This window comes from Vidua macroura, chromosome 12 (genome assembly GCF_024509145.1).
Source record: "Vidua macroura isolate BioBank_ID:100142 chromosome 12, ASM2450914v1, whole genome shotgun sequence".
In the NCBI taxonomy this organism is placed as follows: domain Eukaryota; kingdom Metazoa; phylum Chordata; class Aves; order Passeriformes; family Viduidae; genus Vidua; species Vidua macroura.
Genome location: NC_071582.1, coordinates 8,183,682 through 8,203,338, shown reverse-complemented (window position 1 = coordinate 8,203,338; position 19,657 = coordinate 8,183,682). Strand labels below are relative to the sequence as shown.

Here is a 19,657-nt window from a genome sequence, read left to right as displayed (position 1 = left end):
ATACTCCTACTAGATATAGAGAGAAATCTTGAAACCTACTCATATTTTATTTTGAGACTTTGTGTAAAGGAAGTATTTTAAGTTTTTTGATGCTCTTTTCCTCCCCTGATATCCCTGCAGATGTTTTTACTAAAAAAACTTGAGCTGTTTCTGATAATCTTCCCTTTTATGGTATCTTATATTCTTAGTCATGTCATTACCTTTCATTACTTAAGAAAAATTTCAAACTTATAGTCAAAGTCTTTTTCAAAACGAAATTCTAATTATGCCACCAAGTATAGTTTTAAATTTTAACTTGTTTACAATTATCTAGTAAAAGACAAGACTCATCAAGTGCTTTGGATTTCCAGATATACTGCTCACTGTTGGCTTTGCAATATGTAATATGAACAGGTGTCTACCTTTAAGAGAAGTCTCAGATATTGATAATCTGCTTTTAGTATGTGCTGAGACTAGAAACCAAGCTTATCTTGCTAAAGCCTTTAGTACTGTGCATCTGGAATGATTGAAGTTTGTAAAGTAGTACTGCTAGTTTAGATGTTATGCTGTTCTTGGTGAGTGATTGAAAAGTTTTTCTGTTCTTCATAGACAGTAGAAAGTTATAAGGATAATACTTAATCATAGAGTAGTTTGCCTGTGGATTAATGGAGTATATCAGCAAGTGTTTTTATTATAAAGTACTGAAGTAATTTAATCTCTTCTATAGTAGGGGTTTTTCTATCCAGTAAATAAAACTTAAATGTCAGATTTGGTTGAGAATTGATTTTATGTTAATTATTAAGACTTGAGTAGATAAAAAACACATGAGAGGAAAAAAAAGATAATTTTCATTTTCTTTCCACACACAAGCTTGTCAGGTTTTTGTGTTCTGACTTTCTTAGCTTCTGGCAAGGCCAGAATTGAGAATGTCTTGTAAAATAGTTCAAAAGCAGTAACAACAATAAAAAAACCTCAGCAACTTTTAAAGCTTAAAGAACATAAAAGCTTTTTTTATTTCCCCAGAGCCGACAGTTGTGCCAACCACATCAGCTCGAGTGGAGCCGCAGGTCGTGAGTTCTGCTTCCACTTCCAGCTCCAGTACATCTACCTCAGAGCAGGCCTCTGATGCAGCTGCCAATGTCTCCACCAGCCAGCCCCCTGCAGCACCAGAGACCACTCCCAGTCTCCCCAGTGGCAGCACTGCTGGCACTTCAACTGGAGGTACAGAATAAGCTTTGAGCTGTTGTGTTGCCTCTGAGTACAAGGGAGGTAGAGGAAGTTAATCAGCATTCTCTAAATTAAATGCCATGTGAACTTCTAGTACTGAACCTAACAGTAGTAAACTGAGAGGACAGGAATCTGAAAAAGACCACTGATTTCTCCATAAAGATACAGGAAATTTGCTGGAGCCTTCTACTTGTGCCTGTTGGAATGATTTGGTTATACAGAACAAACCACATCCTTGCTTTTTGAGGAGGTGGAATGTAGTTCACTGGGAATTAAGCCTCTCATTTCAGTGTGTTACAGAGGTGTTATTTCAATGTGTGTTGTAAGGAAGTGAAGGATGTATCTGGATTCCTTGAGTATATCTCCTGCTGTGGATAACCCCCTGGGAGCACATTTATACAGACCTGAATAGAGCTGTATATACAGAGAGCACTCATGACATCACTGAAACAAAGCTGCCCTGTCTGCAAGTGTGCTGAGGGACAATTAACCTGAGTGGGCCACAGCTGGACAGGAATTTAAGGTCTCTGCACACTGACCACAGGAACAATTTTTCTTCCTTTCCCTGCTGATGATGTGCCTTAAATTTGTAGAATAAGGCAAGTGTCAGTTCATGTCCTCCAGTAGTTGCCATGAGTACTTCCACCTGAACCATTCCGTTTAGGTTCATTTGGCAGGTATAGCTAAATATTACTTTTTGTATCTAGTTTGCTTTGTTATAGTCTAGCTCTGGTTTTCAATTGGTTAAATACTTAATTGTGAGGTACAGGGTGTTTTGTTTCTGTTTAAGACACTGCTTTATAGTGATCAGCTTTACTAATTTCTTTCACTTCAATATTTGTCTTCAAGATGAAATAAGAAGAGCTGCATCTAATTCAACACTGGAAACTGGCCCTCCGGCCATGCCAAGGCTACCATCGTGCTGCCCCCAGCATTCTCCTTGTGGAGGACCTTCACAGACTCATCATGCATTGGGACACCCACATACAAGCTGCTTCCAGCAGCATGGCCACCACTTCCAGCATCACCACCATCACCACCACAACCCTCACCCAGCTGTCCCACTGTCTCCTTCCTTCAGTGACTCCAGCTGCCCTGTGGAAAGGCCTCCTCCTGTGCCCGCCCCGTGTGGAGCAAGCAGCAGTTCTGGCACCAGTTACCACGAGCAGGCATGTTTAATCCTTGTGACTCACAGTCACACCTTGTGACTTGGGATTTCAAGTTGTTCCAGATAGGAGAGAGTAGGATAAGGATGTTGAATTATAAATTACTCTCTTGCTCTGCATCAGGCATTATAGAAGGGAACTAAAAGGGAAAATTCAGCTGTAATATACATGAATACAAAACCCTGAAATTTTATAGAAAGACATAATCCTTCAAGTAATCATTGACAGCTGACCTCTTAATGGCTGTAAGATGAGTGGCTGCATAGCAAACCTAACATAATTACCTTGAAATATTCTGCCCATCATAGTAGTTTTGCAATGCAAATCATTGAGCTGCTTTGAGGGAAGAAAAATATCAAGTCTAATGTTCTGTATATGAAAAGTATAAAAGAGTTGCTCCTCTAAAAGCATTGATTTTAGGACTTTTTCAGTAATTAAATCACAGCTGTAAAACAATACAGTCATAGGAAAGAACAGTACAGTGTGAAGTTACAGTATGCAGAACTATCAATCTAACTTATCAATTGTAGGGGTTTTAGTTGAGGTTTTTAGTTTGCTTTGGGGGTGGTGGGGGTTTTTGGGGTGTTTTGTTTGGTTGGTTTTTACAGAATCTCGTGTAGGGAAGTTATTCTCTCACCAGATTAATGAATTTAGGGAATAAGAAATGTTAACTATATTTTTAAAATGTTCCAGAGTCAAGCCATACAACTTCAAAATTCAGATCCCAGTTGCTTGTGGTAGTATTTATTTTTTCTATTTTAAAATCTGATGTTTGATTGTGGCTTGCTTTCAGTGTCTAAAGAGTGGCTTGAAAAAAGCTGGTTTGTTTCTGCAGCAGGCATTGCCAGTAGACTTGAGCAGCAGTGGTATCAGAAGCCACGGCAGCGGCGCTTTCCACGGAACGTCGGCTTTTGACCCGTGCTGTCCTGGCTCTTCGTCGCGCACGGCGCTCTACGGGCACCAGGCGGGCGCCGGGCCCAGCCAGGCGCTGGCCATAGACGGGTACGGCTCGGGCATCGTGGCACAGCCGCAGCCGCCGCCCCAGGCCTCGCTCTCGTCCTGCCGCCACTACATGCATTCTCCCTGTGAGTACTGCTGAGTGCATGCATTCTCCCTGTGAGTACTGCTGAGTGCATGCATTCTCCCTGTGAGTACTGCTGAGTGCATGCATTCTCCCTGTGAGTACTGCTGAGTGCATGCATTCTCCCTGTGAGTACTGCTGAGTGCATGCATTCTCCCTGTGAGTACTGCTGACTGAGTGCATGCATTCTCCCTGTGAGTACTGCTGAGCCCATGCATGCATTCTCCCTGTGAGTGCTGCTGACTGAGTGCATGCATTCTCCCTGTGAGTGCTGCTGACTGAGTGCATGCATTCTCCCTGTGAGTGCTGCTGACTGAGTGCATGCATTCTCCCTGTGAGTACTGCTGAGCCCGTGCATGCATTCTCCCTGTGAGTGCTGCTGACTGAGTGCATGCATTCTCCCTGTGAGTACTGCTGAGCCCATGCATGCATTCTCCCTGTGAGTGCTGCTGACTGAGTGCATGCATTCTCCCTGTGAGTACTGCTGAGCCCATGCATGCATTCTCCCTGTGAGTGCTGCTGACTGAGTGCATGCATTCTCCCTGTGAGTACTGCTGAGCCCATGCATGCATTCTCCCTGTGAGTACTGCTGAGCCCGTGCATGCATTCTCCCTGTGAGTACTGCTGAGCCCGTGCATGCATTCTCCCTGTGAGTACTGCTCAGCCCGTGCATGCATTCTCCCTGTGCGTAGTGCTGACACGCTGCCCTGGCAGCAGGGGTACACTCCAGCCTGCTCAAGTTGATCCTAGAGCTGGCCTAGTAAACACAGATTTAGAAATAATTTAAACAATTAGGGGCTTTGAACAGGACCAAGGTAAAGGTAAAATATTTTCTTATAAGTGACCATAATAACATTGGACTTCAAAACTGGATTTGCTATTAAAATATTTTTCATCTTCTTTGTATTCTAGCACTGGCTTTTTATTTCATTTTCCTTGGTTGGTCCCTTGTCCCATCCCCCCACTGAGATCTGCTTTAGCAGAATCATTTATTTAATTGTGATTTTTTTTTTTTTTAAATTTTATTGTCTCAATAGAATAGTGAACCCAGAAAGACGGGTATTAAACTTTTAAAAATTAAACAACAAATGTAAAGTAATATGGGAAGGGGATTCTGTCCTCTTACTCCTCCCTCAAGAAGACCCCACCTGGAATAGGGCTTCAGGTTTGGGCTCCTCAGCACAAGAAGGACAAGCCTGTTGGAGTGAGTCTGTGGAGGTGAAGGTGCTCAGAGGGCTGGAGCATCTCTGCTCCAAGGACAGGCCAAGAGGGTTAGAATTGTTCAATCTGGCAAAGAGAAGGCTCTGGGGAGTCCTTATAGCACCTTCCAGTGCCTAAAGGAGCTCCAGGAGAGCTGAAGTGGGACCTTTGAGAAGGGCCTGTGGTGATAGGACTGGGGGAATGGGTTTAAACTGGAAGAGAGTAGATTTAGATTGGGTTTAACAAAGAAATTCTCCCTGTGAGGGTGGTGAGGCTCTGGCACAACTTGTCCAGAGAAGCTGTGTTTGCCCCTTCCCTGCAAGTGTTCAGGGCCAGGCTGGACATGGCTTGGAGCAGCCTTATCTAGTTGAAGGTGTTAAGGTGTCCCTGTCCATGGCAGGGGCTTGGAACAAGGTGATCTTTGAAGTCCCTTCCAACCCAGACCTTTCTATGTACCTTTTCCAGTTGATATTACACAGATTTTTTTTTTTTTTCTTCTTCTTTTTGCCAGTATTACAAAACAGAATGCTTTTGGCTGCAGAAAATGCAGATTTCTTGTAGGGTATACTTCTAGAATCACTTTATTTAAAAGTTGCATAAACACATATTCCCATGTTGCTATTGTTTAAACTGATGTAATAATTCTGAAATGCCTGTGTGACGATACTACTTAAAATAAATTCAAGTCAAAGCTTGCAATTGACCAAATTAAAAGCACCTTATGTTTTCATTGCAGATGCTTCCTTGACCAGACCTCTTCACCATCAAGCTTCTGCATGTCCTCACTCTCATGGAAATCCTCCTCCACAGCCACAACCTCCACCTCAAGTGGATTATGTTATCCCTCATCCAGTGCATCCCTTTCATCCTTCAATCTCCTCTCATGCATCTTCTCATCCTGTTCCACCTCCACCACCAACTCATCCCTTAGCCAATGCAGCTGCTCCAATACCACAGCATCTCCCTGCAACACACCAGCCAATATCCCATCACATCCCTGCTACAGCACCTCCAGCACAGAGGCTACATCCTCATGAAGTGATCCAGAGGATGGAGGTCCAGAGAAGAAGAATGATGCAACACCCAACGTATGTCACAAATGTACTCAGAACAATATCTAAACATATAATTAATTTCCCTCAGGTTTGTAAAATGTTGCATGTGAATCTCAAACTGTTAATTGCATGGTTAGGAACTGTTAGTGTTGAACCATGGTAAGAGGTGTCTTTACAAATGGTCACAGTCACATGTGCATTAGGACTGACCCTGCTCTGTTACATCTCTCAATAGTCTCTCCAGGTAAGGCATGAAGGGGGCATGGAAGATAAGAGGAGCTTGTTTCTCTTGCCCATTACTCTGGATAATAAGCAGGAATTCCTTTTCAAGTTCCACAGCCCGGAGAGTACATTGTAAACTCTGGTCAAATGTCTCTTGACAGTATGTTTTGCCTTGATGCAGTTAAGATTCTTTTTATATAACCAATACTTTAAAATAAAATGAACAAATTATCATAAGGGACCATATACTGGGTTTAATACAGATTAGATACTTACATATCTTTATTATGCCTTTTGCTTTACAAGAGGAGACTGGGAATGTGGTCAATGTTGCAATGTAGCTACTAAGACATGCTACTACTGTTGCTTAACTAGAGTGTTGATACTAGTATCAATAGATAGCAGGTCAGTAGTAGCTTCATATTCACAGATTAGCTGAGCTTGTTTTAATTCTGCAGGTAATGTGTTTAAATATCTAAGAGAATTTCATGAATGAGCTCTCTAGTTATTGCTCCTAACTTTGTTATAGAAATTTGACTCATAACAAACTTGAAACTCATTTAGAAGTTAATGCTTAAAGAGGATTCTGCTTTAACTGCAGCTTTTGAGGCAGTTTCCAGGTTGAGTATCTATAGGCAGTAACTGCCCACAAATGACATGTGACAGAGAAGCCAGTGGCTGTTAGACAGCAAGGTAGCATTTTAGGAAAAAATAATTGTGCTAGCTGTCTTATCAGATCTGGACATTTTCCAGTTTGGGGATTAGGGTTGTGAATATTGGCAATTCTGCAGCTTAGTGAATTTGTATAGGAATATGAACATGTATAGGAAATTGTAGGCAAATCTTGATAGTAAGTTCTTCCTTGACATTCTCTCTGAAGTCACCAGTCTTGGTCAGACAGTGTCGGTTTGCTCAGTGATATTTCTCTTCTTATAGTTTGGTTTGTAACTCTATATAATTGTTCTGCCCTTGGTCTTTTTTTTTTTTTTACCCCTCTAGTTCTCATTCAAATTATGTGCAAAATCAATCTTATATGCACTGTCATGTATCAAGGTGCTGTGCATCTGTATAACATAAGGGCTTTCTGTTTATTTTTTGTCTAATTACCCACCCATAAAGCTCATAGGATGGACAGCCTAGGAGTTTCACATTTATACATTATTTCTATAAATTAAAGATGTTTCTTTTAGATTAAGACTTGGTTTAGGGAAAATGAGTCTACATGATGAGGTTTCATGAAACTATGGAAATTGTTTTGCTATGTTTGTTTTGTTTTGTTTTTTTAAATTAAATTGTATTATTTTGGATTTTTTCCCCATAGTTACTTGATAAACTGAAAGGAAGTAAGACTACAAGTATGTTCTGCTGATATGTCTGTTCCCATGTTAGTCTGTACCAGTGCAAAAAATGAACAGTTTTCACATAATTTATGCCAGCTTGACAGATTTTTCTGGAGAGGTGTCACTTTACAGTGATTAGAATAGTTTGCTCTTAAGTACATTTTTGCCTCTCTAGACGTGTACATTTAGAAAATGTCTGGTCTGCTTTGTCAGGTAGTTTAAGGTGGTACTAAACCTGGAGAACGTATACTGCTTTTGCTATAATCCAAGTTTTTAGATTGAATCATAAACCATCTTTTTTGCAATGAAAGCAATGGAAAAAATCCTAATCCATTTCTTTCTGTGGTAAAGGAGGTAAAATAGGAAGTGGAAAAGTAACAGAAATCAATCAGCAGGAGTTAAGTGTTTTTTTCAATTCCATAGTTGTTCTGTACCAGCTGGCATGGATAAAAACTGTGTGCCCTGTTTACCTGAGCTATGATGCAAACATGTTTCAAGAATAATGTCCTCTGATTAGAATGTTAAGTTTCCCCTAATTACTCTTGCTAGTATAGTTTTATTAGAAATAATCTGCAGCAGAGCTGTGAATGACACTGAATCTGAGCATGACTGTCATGTGGCCCTCCATTTCCTACCTGCCCTTTGAGGTTAGATTAAACAGTTTCTCAGTCTCTGTAGTCATGACTACCAAGTGAAGGGCAGGTCACTGTAGCTGAAGCTGGTTTGGTTTTGAATATGAAATCTGTGTTTAAATTGATTGATAACTTTAAAGTAGAAATTAAAATACTGCATGGTGAGTTATTTTAAAGGCATTTGGTCTGTAACATTTTGGTTATGGGGTGTTGGTTTCTTCATCCTAAAAAATATGTGAAATTAACTGTGGCTGTTCTTTGTCATTATAGACGTGCTCATGAGCGGCCTCCTCCACATCCTCACAGAATGCATCCTAATTATGGTCATGGGCATCACATCCATGTGCCTCAGACTATGTCTTCCCATCCTCGACAAGCTCCGGAGAGATCTGCCTGGTGAGCAGTCAGACACTGTTTGAGCCCTTGGGACTCTGGACAGGAGACCATAATGTGCTGATCACAGTGCTGATAATGCTGGCTGTGGTTTTAAAAGCTGCTGCACGCACCTGTGGTTTAAAGTCTGTAGATGCTGATATGGCTTTGAGATATTATTTGGAGTACTCAATATCTTAAATACATTTCTAGTGGTTTTTAAGGTTTTGTAGTACAGACTAGTATATTTTCTCCCCTCTTTGTTTGAACTTATTTACAATTGCATCAGGCCCACTTATGAAGCATGCAATTATGTTCCACAATATATTAATTATTTAAAAAAATACTTTTGGCCATAAGTGAACTGGTGCATGCATGACAACTGCTGTTCCCACAGCATGTGCTGCCGGGAAGACTCCACATGGATAATATTACTGGGCTCAGTAAATGTGGAGTTGTCTAGATTTTTATCCTACTAAATCTTCACAGCTGTTTTACAAATAACTTTTAGTTATGATAAGAAGATTCTTCAGCAAAGTTTAAATATGGGTAAAAAAAAAAAACTTCCTTAAACTGTGTTGTAGCTGTACTATGTTGTAGGCTCTCCAAAGCAGTGGGATTGTACCCAGGAGGCAAGCTGTTCCTTTGCTGTAATGCCACTTTCATTCATGTGACAGGGAACTAGGAATTGAAGCTGGTGTGACTGCAGCTACTTACCCTCCAGGGCCCTTGCATCCTCACTTGGCCCACTACCATGCACCTCCTCGACTGCATCACTTGCAAATAGGGGCTCTTCCTCTAATGGTAAGGAGATAGCTTATGGAAAACTATGATAATTTGTCATTTTGATTTTGTTTGTAAGGAAAATGGATGTGTGTACGTTGCTGCAAAGTGCTTAACTGAAAATATTTCACTGTCTCTCCATGTGTTACTCCCAGCAAGGGAGCCTGAACAGGCCCATTGTGTAGTAAGAGGGGACAGTATAGGGATATCTACATTTCTAACTTCAGCTCTTGTAAAATGAAATATATTTGAATTAAATTGTCACTTGCATTGCAATGCATTGACCCTCTGCATCTGATTTTCAAAGTTTAGATTATTGAGTTTTGGAATGTTAAAAGTACCAACTTTCTACCCAATGCCTGAGAATTAGCACTGATTCTTTCTTTTGAAGGTGTGCATACACACAACTAGAATTCCATCTAGAGATGTGATTGTTTTCAAATAATATTTATTATTCATCAACCTAGTTCTGTGTGATCAAGTATATAATTTTGTAGCATGAAGTGTTATCGTCAGTAAGTAAGGTCACACCCCCTGTTACACATAATTTTTTTTAATCTGCAGTAGAAAACCAAAACAAACCAGCATATTTTTACTCTTGTTACAGAATATTATTTTTGAAAGAATGCTTATAGGTTTAGTTAAAATTTTTCTTAATTTTGTTTAATGAAAATTCGCAGAGAAATAAATTGAGTATATTTAGTGTTTCTGTGTGGTCAAGCAAGAATGTTTAATCCTCTTAAAGCTAGTTAATCTAATCAAAATTGTGAGTTCATCTGTAAATGTTGCTTAAATTATAATGAAAAAAAACCTGCAAGTTTCATCCTTTCAAAATTCCTCTGTTAGTAGCCTGAATTGACATTTGGGGCCTGAATTGTAGTAACTATCTCCAGTCTGGTCTTGCATTGCTTGTTTCTCACTCTTTAACTACCAAATATTATGATCCTTAAGTACCTCCCTGATAAATGAGGGTTGGTCATTCATGGGTGCTGCTGACATACTGAGGACAGACTTTCTAAAGCAGTCTGTAGAATTTGGTATTTTAGTGTAGCCAGTGAGATTTTTAATGCATAGCCTTCTCCTGTGCATCATCTCTTCAAATTAAGTTTTTCTGCATTCTTCAGTTAGTTGTTTGCTTTTTCAAGTGGATGAAAGATGGCTTTACACTCTTGTATTTATTTAATGTGTTGTACTGTAACAGATAACATCAGCTGCTTTAGATTCCCTCCTAATAGTTCAGGGAACTGTAATTGTGTTAGGAGGCAACAAGTTAAATCTGTGCCTGTTTTTTAGCTCATTTTTTATCAGGGCTAATAAGTAATCTGTGAGATTTACTTCGGTTATCACAGTGAAGTTTCTAGAAATTCAGGAGCTCAGATGATCCTTATATTACATTGTGATGAGAAACTTTTAGTTGTATTTTAATTTTAATTGGGGTATTCCTACAGCTAAAAGGTTATGTGAGCAAATAGTTGGGATCCCATGCTTCTTCATCTTTTTAGCTGTAGAGGAGAAGAAAGCTATGATAGAGAATATTCAGAAATATTTCCTGAATGTGTGAAAAATATTTTAGGGATTTATGCCCTTCTGCTTGGCAACTGCAGTTTCTAATTGGTAAAATTGGCAGATGAAATGAGGATCTTTAAGTCTACGGAAATTTGTGCAAGTGTTTGTGTGGGGATATTTGATCCTCATAACAGTAATTAATGAGGGGCTGAGTGAAACTGAAGTTTGTGTTTTGAGGCCTTGCACACAGTGCAGTGACAGCATTTTTGATCATGAGCAGAGTGCTCTAAGCAGCACTTGCTCGAGTGTTTGGGATCTGGTTGAACCTTTCTGTGCTCAGATCAAGCGCTGTGCCTTTGAAGTTGTGTAGAGTCTTTGACTAATTTAAAGTGTGTTCACACACTAGAATAACATGAAGACAGGTTAGAGCTCTGCTAGAAGTTATATATACAACGAGTTCAAAGCATTACAAATGCCTTTTGATGACTCTACCCCTTCTATAGCAATAAAGAAAGCCACAGGTTTTGTTCTCGTGTGTGAGGGTACAGCAGATCTGTCAGCAAAACTTATTTTGAATAGAGAGCAAGTAGTCAGTAAAGTTTTTCATCAACAAACTTGACTGAATTTTAAACAAATGTGCTGTTTTAGGCAACAGATTATTTGCACCTGCCACCTGTTTTTTTCTTTGTAACTTTAGGAATGGGGTGGAGGAGGAGAGGCTGAACTGTGATTAGAGTCCCTCTGCAAAGTCGTTGATGTTCTTAGGAGTGCTTTCTTCTTCAAGTACAGAGGGTACTAAATAGAGATTTCATGAGTCACATTTTTGATGCAGATATCATAACTGTTCTTTTTTTGAGAAGGAGCTGTCTTTAAAGTAACTGATCCAGTTGCTCAACTAGGAATTTCATTAGTATTGAATCCACTTTGTGAAATGGCTTGCAGCACAATTGGCAGTGTGCCTTTTTTATGTGGAGTACTGAAACTCTTTCCAGACTGTAAAGGACATAATGGATTATTTGAGCTTTAATGACATTAGTACTCTGTATCAGTTTCTGACTTTAATTAGATGCAGATAACCAAATCTTCATCTACTCAGTGCTGGAATGCAGACTGCAGTTTTAATCCTCAGGGAGACAAAATGATAAAGATATGTGGGGGAAGATAATCAGTGTTCAGCAGCTTTGACAGTCCAAATAGAGGGTTGGGGAAACAAAATCTCCTTTTCTACTAGTTTGGTTGAAGAAACGTCTACCTGTTTAAGTGTTGTTTCAGGAGGAGTCCTAGATTAAAAGCAATTAGGAAGAGCTTTCTTCATGTGTATGTATCCAAAGGTCAGGCTGCTTCCCTCCTTGATTTCATATAATTACTTTGTGACCATGGCTTAGACTTTGTGTTTGTTACTGTTTTAAGGCCATGTATGTGCTGAGGAAAGAGCTGTTGAATGAAATCTATTTTAGACAAATACCCATTGTGCTAACTGATCATTTTTAGGGAGAATTGAGATCAGTGCATGGCATAACTAATGGAACATTGGAAAAGAAGGATGCAGGACACAAAGGCTTTTTATCTGTTCCTCTGTTCTTCTCTGATACCAGTGTTTGTTGTTAGGTGCCACTTCTATTTCTGTTTACTCTGGGTTCCTTTGGCTGCTCCTGTGGCTGCTCCTTTGGCAATGTTAATGAAAGGCTTTCTGACTTGGGGTTCTAGCACTGTTTGCCACATCAGAGTGGGAAGGATGGCAGTTCCTGTAATTTATTATGGGGTATGGTGTCCCAGACTCTTGACTCCAGCTGCTTCTGCCCTTTTGAATTATGTCCTGTTGAATGTGAATTTCAGGAGTGAGGAGTGGTGTAGTTTGCTAAGTATGGTGTAATAATTATCTCTGGAGTTGATGCAAACCTTGAAAAGACTCCTTAATTTATCTGGGAACCTGCAGCTTCTTGGTCTGAGGGAGATATTTGGATCATATTTTAAGAAAAGACAACCCCCCCCCCCCCCCCAAAAAAAAAAAAAACACCCAAAAACAACAACAAAAACCCCAAGCAAACCTAAAGTTTCTTATGGTACCTTAAACTCTTTCAGGTGTTTCACATCTAGCTTTCAATATGCTGTGCCCTCTTTTTCTTCTGTTGGAGAGTCTTACTGCTTTGTTCCTTTACCTGTGGGTTGATTCAGAGTGTTTGAGGCTGTCTTTATACTTAGTTGTGAAAATCCTTGGGGATTTGGAGGTGTAAGCCAGTAGGTCCCAGCACATCATGGTAGTTGTGTGCTGGTCAGAATAATATTGCTCAGAGTGTAGTCATACAGGTGTTGCAGCTCTAAGAGATGCAGCTGTTCTGTACCCCAAAAGCCAACAAGTTTCTGTATAATACCTGAGCACTTAAGGCTGTAACTTGATGTAACTACAGTAAGAGTAGTTCAAGATGAACTTCAGGTTTGAAATAGCCTTGATTAACTCTATTAATCAAATAGAATTGCATTTTTAAGAAAAAGCTTCTAGTTTTTTTCTTAATACAAACATGAATTACTGTTCTTGGTTGGTAGAATAAAAGCTATTGAAGAGCACTCATTTTATGTTCCCCTAAGATACAGGTAGCACTGGGTTTTATCTATGCAGCAGATGGTCCTTCATTGGGTTCCTTCACTCAATGATTTTCTATGAAAATTGCAGCTTTTCCCTGTTTGTGTTTGGCTTAAGACATTAAGTGATGAGCTTTACTTCTTTTTGTGTATTGATAGTAGCCAAGCAGTTACTTAACTGAAAAAGGCTCACCCTGGGGATTTGTTCTAATACATATGGAATCATACTTCATGGCACCATGGAGGCTGGGGTAAACAGGATTAGTAGTACCATACAGGGCAGGAATCTCTCCACTGACTGGCAGAAAGATACTGCAAAGACAGAGGGTATTTGAAGGAGAGAGTAGCAAGAAAGAAAGCCTTCCCTGCAGGTCAGATATTTCAAACTGTTGAGAATGTTTGTGTTGTAAATGGTTCAGACTTAGCCTTGAATTACTGTAGTTGCTGTGGATTTTTGTGGTCGTGGAAAGTATCAATAGAAAGTGCAAAACAAGAAACAAATGATACTTCTTCAGTTCCTGGCAGACTTGCGCTGGAATTTGCAGGTCCAAAATATATTGCTTTAAAGTATATATTTTAATTTGACTGTATCCAAAAGAATATATACAAACATTTAGTGTAGACTGGCATTGCCTTTAAGCTCTTATGTTCTTCATTAACATAGGTTCTAATAGGTTTCTTAGTCTCCAGTAGCAGCATTTGTTCCATGTAGAAGACCTATCCAATTGCATGTCACTGCAGCTGGTAAACTGCTGAGGCAATTGGAACTGTAATTATGGAATTACAGCAATACATCTGTGACTTTGCAGCTCTTGTAATGATGCAGTATCTGCACTATCAGATGCATTGTTTTCCAAAACACTGATTTCAAATCGCGGTCAGTAAAAAACCAAGCATTGAATATCACTTCTGAGACTTAGGTTAGTTTTTGTCAGGAGCTCCCTTCCTCTGAGTGGTGGCCATTGATTGCCAATGATTTTCTATGAAAATCATATTTAACATATTGCCTATGTTAAAATAGGCAATAAAATTTCCCAAATGATGCCAGACAGGTCTATGCCTAGTGAAAACCTGGCACAATAAGTATGTTCATAGTGTGAATGACCTAGTTCTTTAAATGCGTTTTCTGTAGTTGGAAGCTGAAGTAGAACTATACACTTAAATGCAGAATGAATTATAAATCAGTGATTATCTGAGATGGATTTCTTACAAATCAGTGTATTTTTAATCTGCTCCCCCAAAATTCCTTAGTTACAGCCACAGTTTATATTGTCAAACAGTAAGACCTATGATACCAACAGATACTGCTTACATGGAGTGTTTCAATATACACATGAATATGCATCTTCAGTTTCTATTACTCTGGTTTGTTAAAATTTAAGACCAGTATTGTGACTGTATTTGTGGCAGATGTTGGCACTACATTGTCATTTAACAAGCACCATGTAAACTGCTTTAAAGTAATCAGATTCTGCCTTTCTTTTCTGGAAAAAAATTATTTAGGGCAGAGGAATCTTGCCTATCCCTGTCAGCTTTTAGTTACAAGATTGGATTTGAAAACTGTAGAAAGGCAGCCTTTTGGTCTCTTGTTTGATGTGGGTAGCTTTGTCTAGGTCTGTGCTTTTCCATGATGCATTCATTGAGTTTTACACCTTTATGTGTGTTAAACTTGAAAGTGTCTGATGGAAAGAAGAAGAGCAACATGCAAATATGTGACTTCATGAATAGTATCTGGGGTATCTGTTTTGTGGGCAGCCTCATGAGGTGAATGTTGAGCTGTTATATACAGCAAGAGAGACATTATCAGCTGATAGCACAGAAAGGAAGATGGTACTCAAATATTTCCAAGTGAATTGCTGCTTACAGTCTTCCTGTCAGTGTGCTGTGGGATTAAGTAAACCAGATCTGCTGATCATTTTGGGTTTTTTTCACCTGTTCATTAAAGATTGCTATTGGAATGTTCCTGACAAAAAGTCAATCCCATTATTCACTCATTTTGCAGGGGTAAAATAGGAATGCAGCAGCCCTGCAGTGGAGGTGGTCCCTGCTATATTAACTATCCTTCAGCTCTGCTCTGTGAAAAGTGCTGGTGCTTGAAGGGCCTGCAGGATATAGCACTGGACATTGATCTTTTGTTCACTGCTTATATCTCTCACTGTGCAAGGAGGTTTAGTGGATGCTTGAATGTAGAGTGTATGTAGTGTTAACTGTGACTTTAGATGTGAGTTTTGAGTGTTAGTTTTTATAGGCCTCTAAATTTCAAGTGTGTTTGAAGATGTTCAGCTCTTTTGAGTCAGATAAGAGTATCTGCTGCATTTTCCAGACTGAGTTTTTTAGCCTTGTTTCTTCTGTGGTACCAAAAGCTTATATTTGAGAATTTGTAGCGCGTCCTTTTCATAACTTCATGTGTAGCTGTTAGGTGTTCTGTTTACAAAAACAGGTAGCTATTTATGGTGGTTTATATAAAATAGGTTGAGATTTTGAGACTTGGGAATGGTAATGTGGATGTGGAGAGATTACAGGAGAGGATCTAGTCTCACTTCTGTTTTGCTTCTGGTTTTGTTTAGATGTGTCAGAGTGGTGTTTGTGTTGTGCTGTCAGTTGGAATTGTATGCTCAGGCTGAGGAGTGTAAAAAGTGATTCAATGAAAGCAAAAGGCACTTGAATTTTTAAAAGTGAACAGTAAAATACTGAAACTGTTCTGAATAGGTTTAACTTAACGTCTGCTGTTTGACTAGGTACCAGACATGGCGGGCTACCCTCACATCCGTTACATTTCATCGGGATTGGATGGAACATCATTCAGAGGCCCTTTCAGGGGCAATTTTGAGGTTTGTAATAGAATAAAACTAGATATATGTCAAAATGTGTCATGAGGGAATATGGGGAGGGTGTATGATAGAGCTAGTTCTATATATAGATAGAAAAGAATCATAAAGAAAAGACTCTACTTACAGAATGCCCTTACCATTGTTGAGTGGGACAAAAGCATATTGAAAAGTTGGTCAGGAAAAGGTGCCCTGGACAATGCAGGTTAGGTGGCAGCGACCTGACAGTACATCTTGCTCTGCCCATCAGCCATCGGTGGGACTGAGTAGTCCCAGGACGTTCTGGGAGAAGGCAGGGCTGTCTCTGAGTAACTGTGCCAGGATCCTCCAAGTGAGGCTGAAACTTGGCCACGCTAACAGTGCTGTCCTGTTGTATAGTGCAGGAATTGAAATGGAGTGAAGGAAAAAAGCCAGGAGAGCATAACAGGTATCAGATGCAGAGAGTTAATGACCTAGTCCACTGAAAACCTCTACAGTGACATCTCATGGTTCTAAAAAAACTCATTGCTGGAGAAAAATAAATTAGTCATTGTATTTCAACTTAAGCAACTTTTTTTTTCCTCTTCAAAGCCTTAATGACTGTTAAAAAGCAAATATTTACATAGCATGTTTTAATTGCTTTTTCCTCATTAGACACAGAAGTATGTGTGAACATACTGATAGCCACTCCTAGCTGACAAAGACTCTCATTTTTTTGTAGTAAAATAGCATTTCCCTAGAACTTAAAATACCAGACCGTGTTGTGTGGGTTTTTCTACAGAAACCCATCACTTTTCCCACACAACATACTCTTTTTGGCTTTGGCTATATTTAATTAAGTCGGGAAATAAGAGTTTGTCATTCTAAGAATGAAAATGGGTTAGAATAAAATTAATACTTCCTCAATATAGTTGAAATAATAGTTTTTAAACTGCTTATTCCTTCATGATTTTTAGGAGCTGATTCACTTGGAGGAACGACTAGGCAATGTTAATCGTGGAGCAACACAGGGAACTATAGAAAGATGCACATATCCACATAAATACAAAAAGGTGAGGATTTCTCAAACTGTGGCCTGTCTGTAATGTTTCTTTGAATGTGTAATAATGTTAACGGTTACTTTAAGTCTGCAGAAATGTCAGCTTCAAAGAGGGCATGTTTTCTGTATCTTGAAATTTCAAGGATTGCAAACAAAGCTTACAGTGCCACTTGTTTCACAAGGAAAATTTAAAATTAGTTTTTTAGATAAAGAGCTACTGTGATGTGATAAACAGGAGTGGTTTGATGTGATTAACTTGTCCAGTAGTTATGAGTAGCCTTGTGAGTAGTGAAATAACTGCTGGTAATAGCAAATAACAGACTTCAGTGATAGCTCACAAACTAAAGCCTTATGTTTGCAGTAAACAGTGCTTCACAGTGCTTACCTGCTTGGTATATCTCAATTTAACCTTTACTTTGAGCACATGGGGAAGACTGGAACACCAGGAGGTTTTGGAGTGGGGTACAGAGTCTTCATAAATGAGGGTGTCTCTCAGTTGGAGTTCAGCCTATGATAAGATACAATCCCATCCACGTGACACTGTTCTTTCACACTTGATAAATAGTGACAAGACACTAGGTTGAAAGGATTTTTTTTGCCTCTATATTAATGAAATTAAGACATTTAAACATAGACAATATATAAAAGGACTGCCTGCAGCACCATGAAATTAATATTCCAGTAGATTTTTGTAATTAACAGTAGCTAAATTTGAAATGTCCTGGGTTTTGCTCTAAGTGCTGGTTTTTGCTTCATTTTGGTTCAAATACATTTTAATAAATATTACATTGTTTTCAAAGAAATATGTGTTGAATATGTATCAAAAACAGATTTTACTCAGTTTGTCAATAATGTCATCTCTACTAACAAGGTAACAACTGATTGGTTCTCACAGAGGAAACTGCACTGCAAACAAGATGGGGAGGAAGGAACAGAAGAAGACACAGAGGAAAAGTGCACCATCTGTTTGTCTATATTGGAGGAAGGTGAAGATGTCAGGTAAATAACACTGAATATCAGAATATAATGTTGATGTTCTGACTTCGGCCTCATACTTGAATCTGGTGCACTGCTTTGCAGTAGTGCTTAGGTTAACAGTTACAGTTAACTACTGTCACTGAACTAATGCAATCAAACAAGTTGCAGTTGAAAATTCACATTGTTCAGTCTGTATTGTCATTAGGTAGAGTGTGGGTTATTCTATCACAGTCTTCCATAGTTTGTCTGCCTGTTATAACATGAGCCCAAGCTGATGTCCTGAATTAATCAGGACTGTCAGTGGTTCTGGAGTAATGCTACTTAAACTCCAGCAGGTTTAAATCAGTCTAAATACAGCAGAAGCCAGTTGATGCTTGACTTCATTGCCCATATCCATTTCTTTTTGGAACTGGACAGAATGCATGTGCAACTGGAAAGTTATGAAACCTGTGGGAAAACAGAAAGAACAGACCTCAGCAGCAAAGCCCACATTGTGTTTTTTCCATGGGGTTTGCTGATATGGAAATGCTTTATTAACACTAATGTTTTTGTGTTCTGATGACAGGCGCCTTCCGTGTATGCACCTTTTCCACCAAGTGTGTGTAGATCAGTGGTTGATTACTAACAAGAAGTGCCCCATTTGCAGAGTGGACATTGAGGCTCAGCTGCCTAGTGAAAGTTGACACTGCTTTCCAGAACTCTTGTCCTCCCTCTCACTCCCTCTCATCCTTCCTGGTACTGCAGTCAACCAAAGATGGCATGACTTACCTGCGCAGATTTGGAAGCATTGAACCCAGAGTGCTGGCTCTGCTATATGGTACAACTAATGCTAGACCTACAGTTTATGTAGAAGACAGTTGAGTTTCAGTGTATTTATAAATTTGTTTTGTTTTGTTTTACATTTTTTTCCTTTAAATTCATTACTGTATTTTTGCATGGTTCCTTGTATTGCATTTGTTTGCACATATTATGGGCTTTGTGACCCCAAACTTGCAGGCAAGATTAGCTGCTTTAGTAAGTAGAATTGTGTGGTCTCTTTTTTGGTTTGTTTTATGTAGTATCAAGCTTTGAAAGTATGATTTCACTCATTACTAACCTTGAATTCCTTAATTTAATCGATCATATATATTTTAGTTTAAATGTATAAAGATCATCTAGAAAAGGATAATATTATGTATTGAGACATTCCTTAATTAGGAAAAAATGGCTGCTGTATATTTACAAGATCAGTTATGAGTCAGATAACATCCTTAATACTGGGAACAGAATATGAATTATATTCAGTTTGACTGATGCATATAGCATACTCATCACCAGAGTTTTTGTCTGATCAGGTTTTTGTGTTTGTTTTAAAAATTTCAGCACAATGCAGATATATTTGAATGTCAATATTAAACATTTAGACTGCTGTTCAGATTGTATTTATCATTTTCTTCTATGTCTAGAAATTTGAATCCCTAACTTAAATATATGCTGCTGTGAAACAGCTCTTAGTGAACACTAAATGTTGATTTCAGTTAGCTGAATTGTAGATACTTGCAGACTGAAAGAATTATTAGGGACATGGAAAAAGAGCTTAGAATCTGTTTGGTCTTCTGCTAACTTAAGTTGAAGTATCTGCGCACATTGAGGGTTGGTTTTTTTTTGTGTGGTTTTTTTTTTTGTTTTTGTTTTTTTTGTTTTTTTTTTT

At 39.0% G+C, this 19,657-nt stretch overlaps 1 protein-coding gene across 6 annotated transcripts in view; it reads left to right on the top strand.

The window, feature by feature from the left end:
• Positions 1-19,381, top strand: part of RNF111 (ring finger protein 111) — a 42,908-nt gene extending 23,527 nt beyond the window's left edge. For 2 of the 6 annotated variants that reach the window (XM_053988409.1, XM_053988404.1), the window contains exons 5-14: positions 1,003-1,200; positions 2,056-2,375; positions 3,208-3,457; positions 5,390-5,741; positions 8,173-8,298; positions 8,952-9,078; positions 15,882-15,974; positions 16,907-17,002; positions 17,861-17,988; positions 18,533-19,381. In XM_053988409.1, coding sequence (XP_053844384.1) covers positions 1,003-1,200; positions 2,056-2,375; positions 3,208-3,457; positions 5,390-5,741; positions 8,173-8,298; positions 8,952-9,078; positions 15,882-15,974; positions 16,907-17,002; positions 17,861-17,988; positions 18,533-18,650 — 1,808 coding nt within the window. In that variant the 3' untranslated portion in view covers positions 18,651-19,381. The remainder of the gene's footprint in view (positions 1-1,002; positions 1,201-2,055; positions 2,376-3,207; positions 3,458-5,389; positions 5,742-8,172; positions 8,299-8,951; positions 9,079-15,881; positions 15,975-16,906; positions 17,003-17,860; positions 17,989-18,532) is intronic. The other 4 variants (XM_053988407.1, XM_053988405.1, XM_053988406.1 and 1 more) reach the window with 4 other exon arrangements.
• The last annotated feature ends 276 nt before the right edge of the window (positions 19,382-19,657 follow it).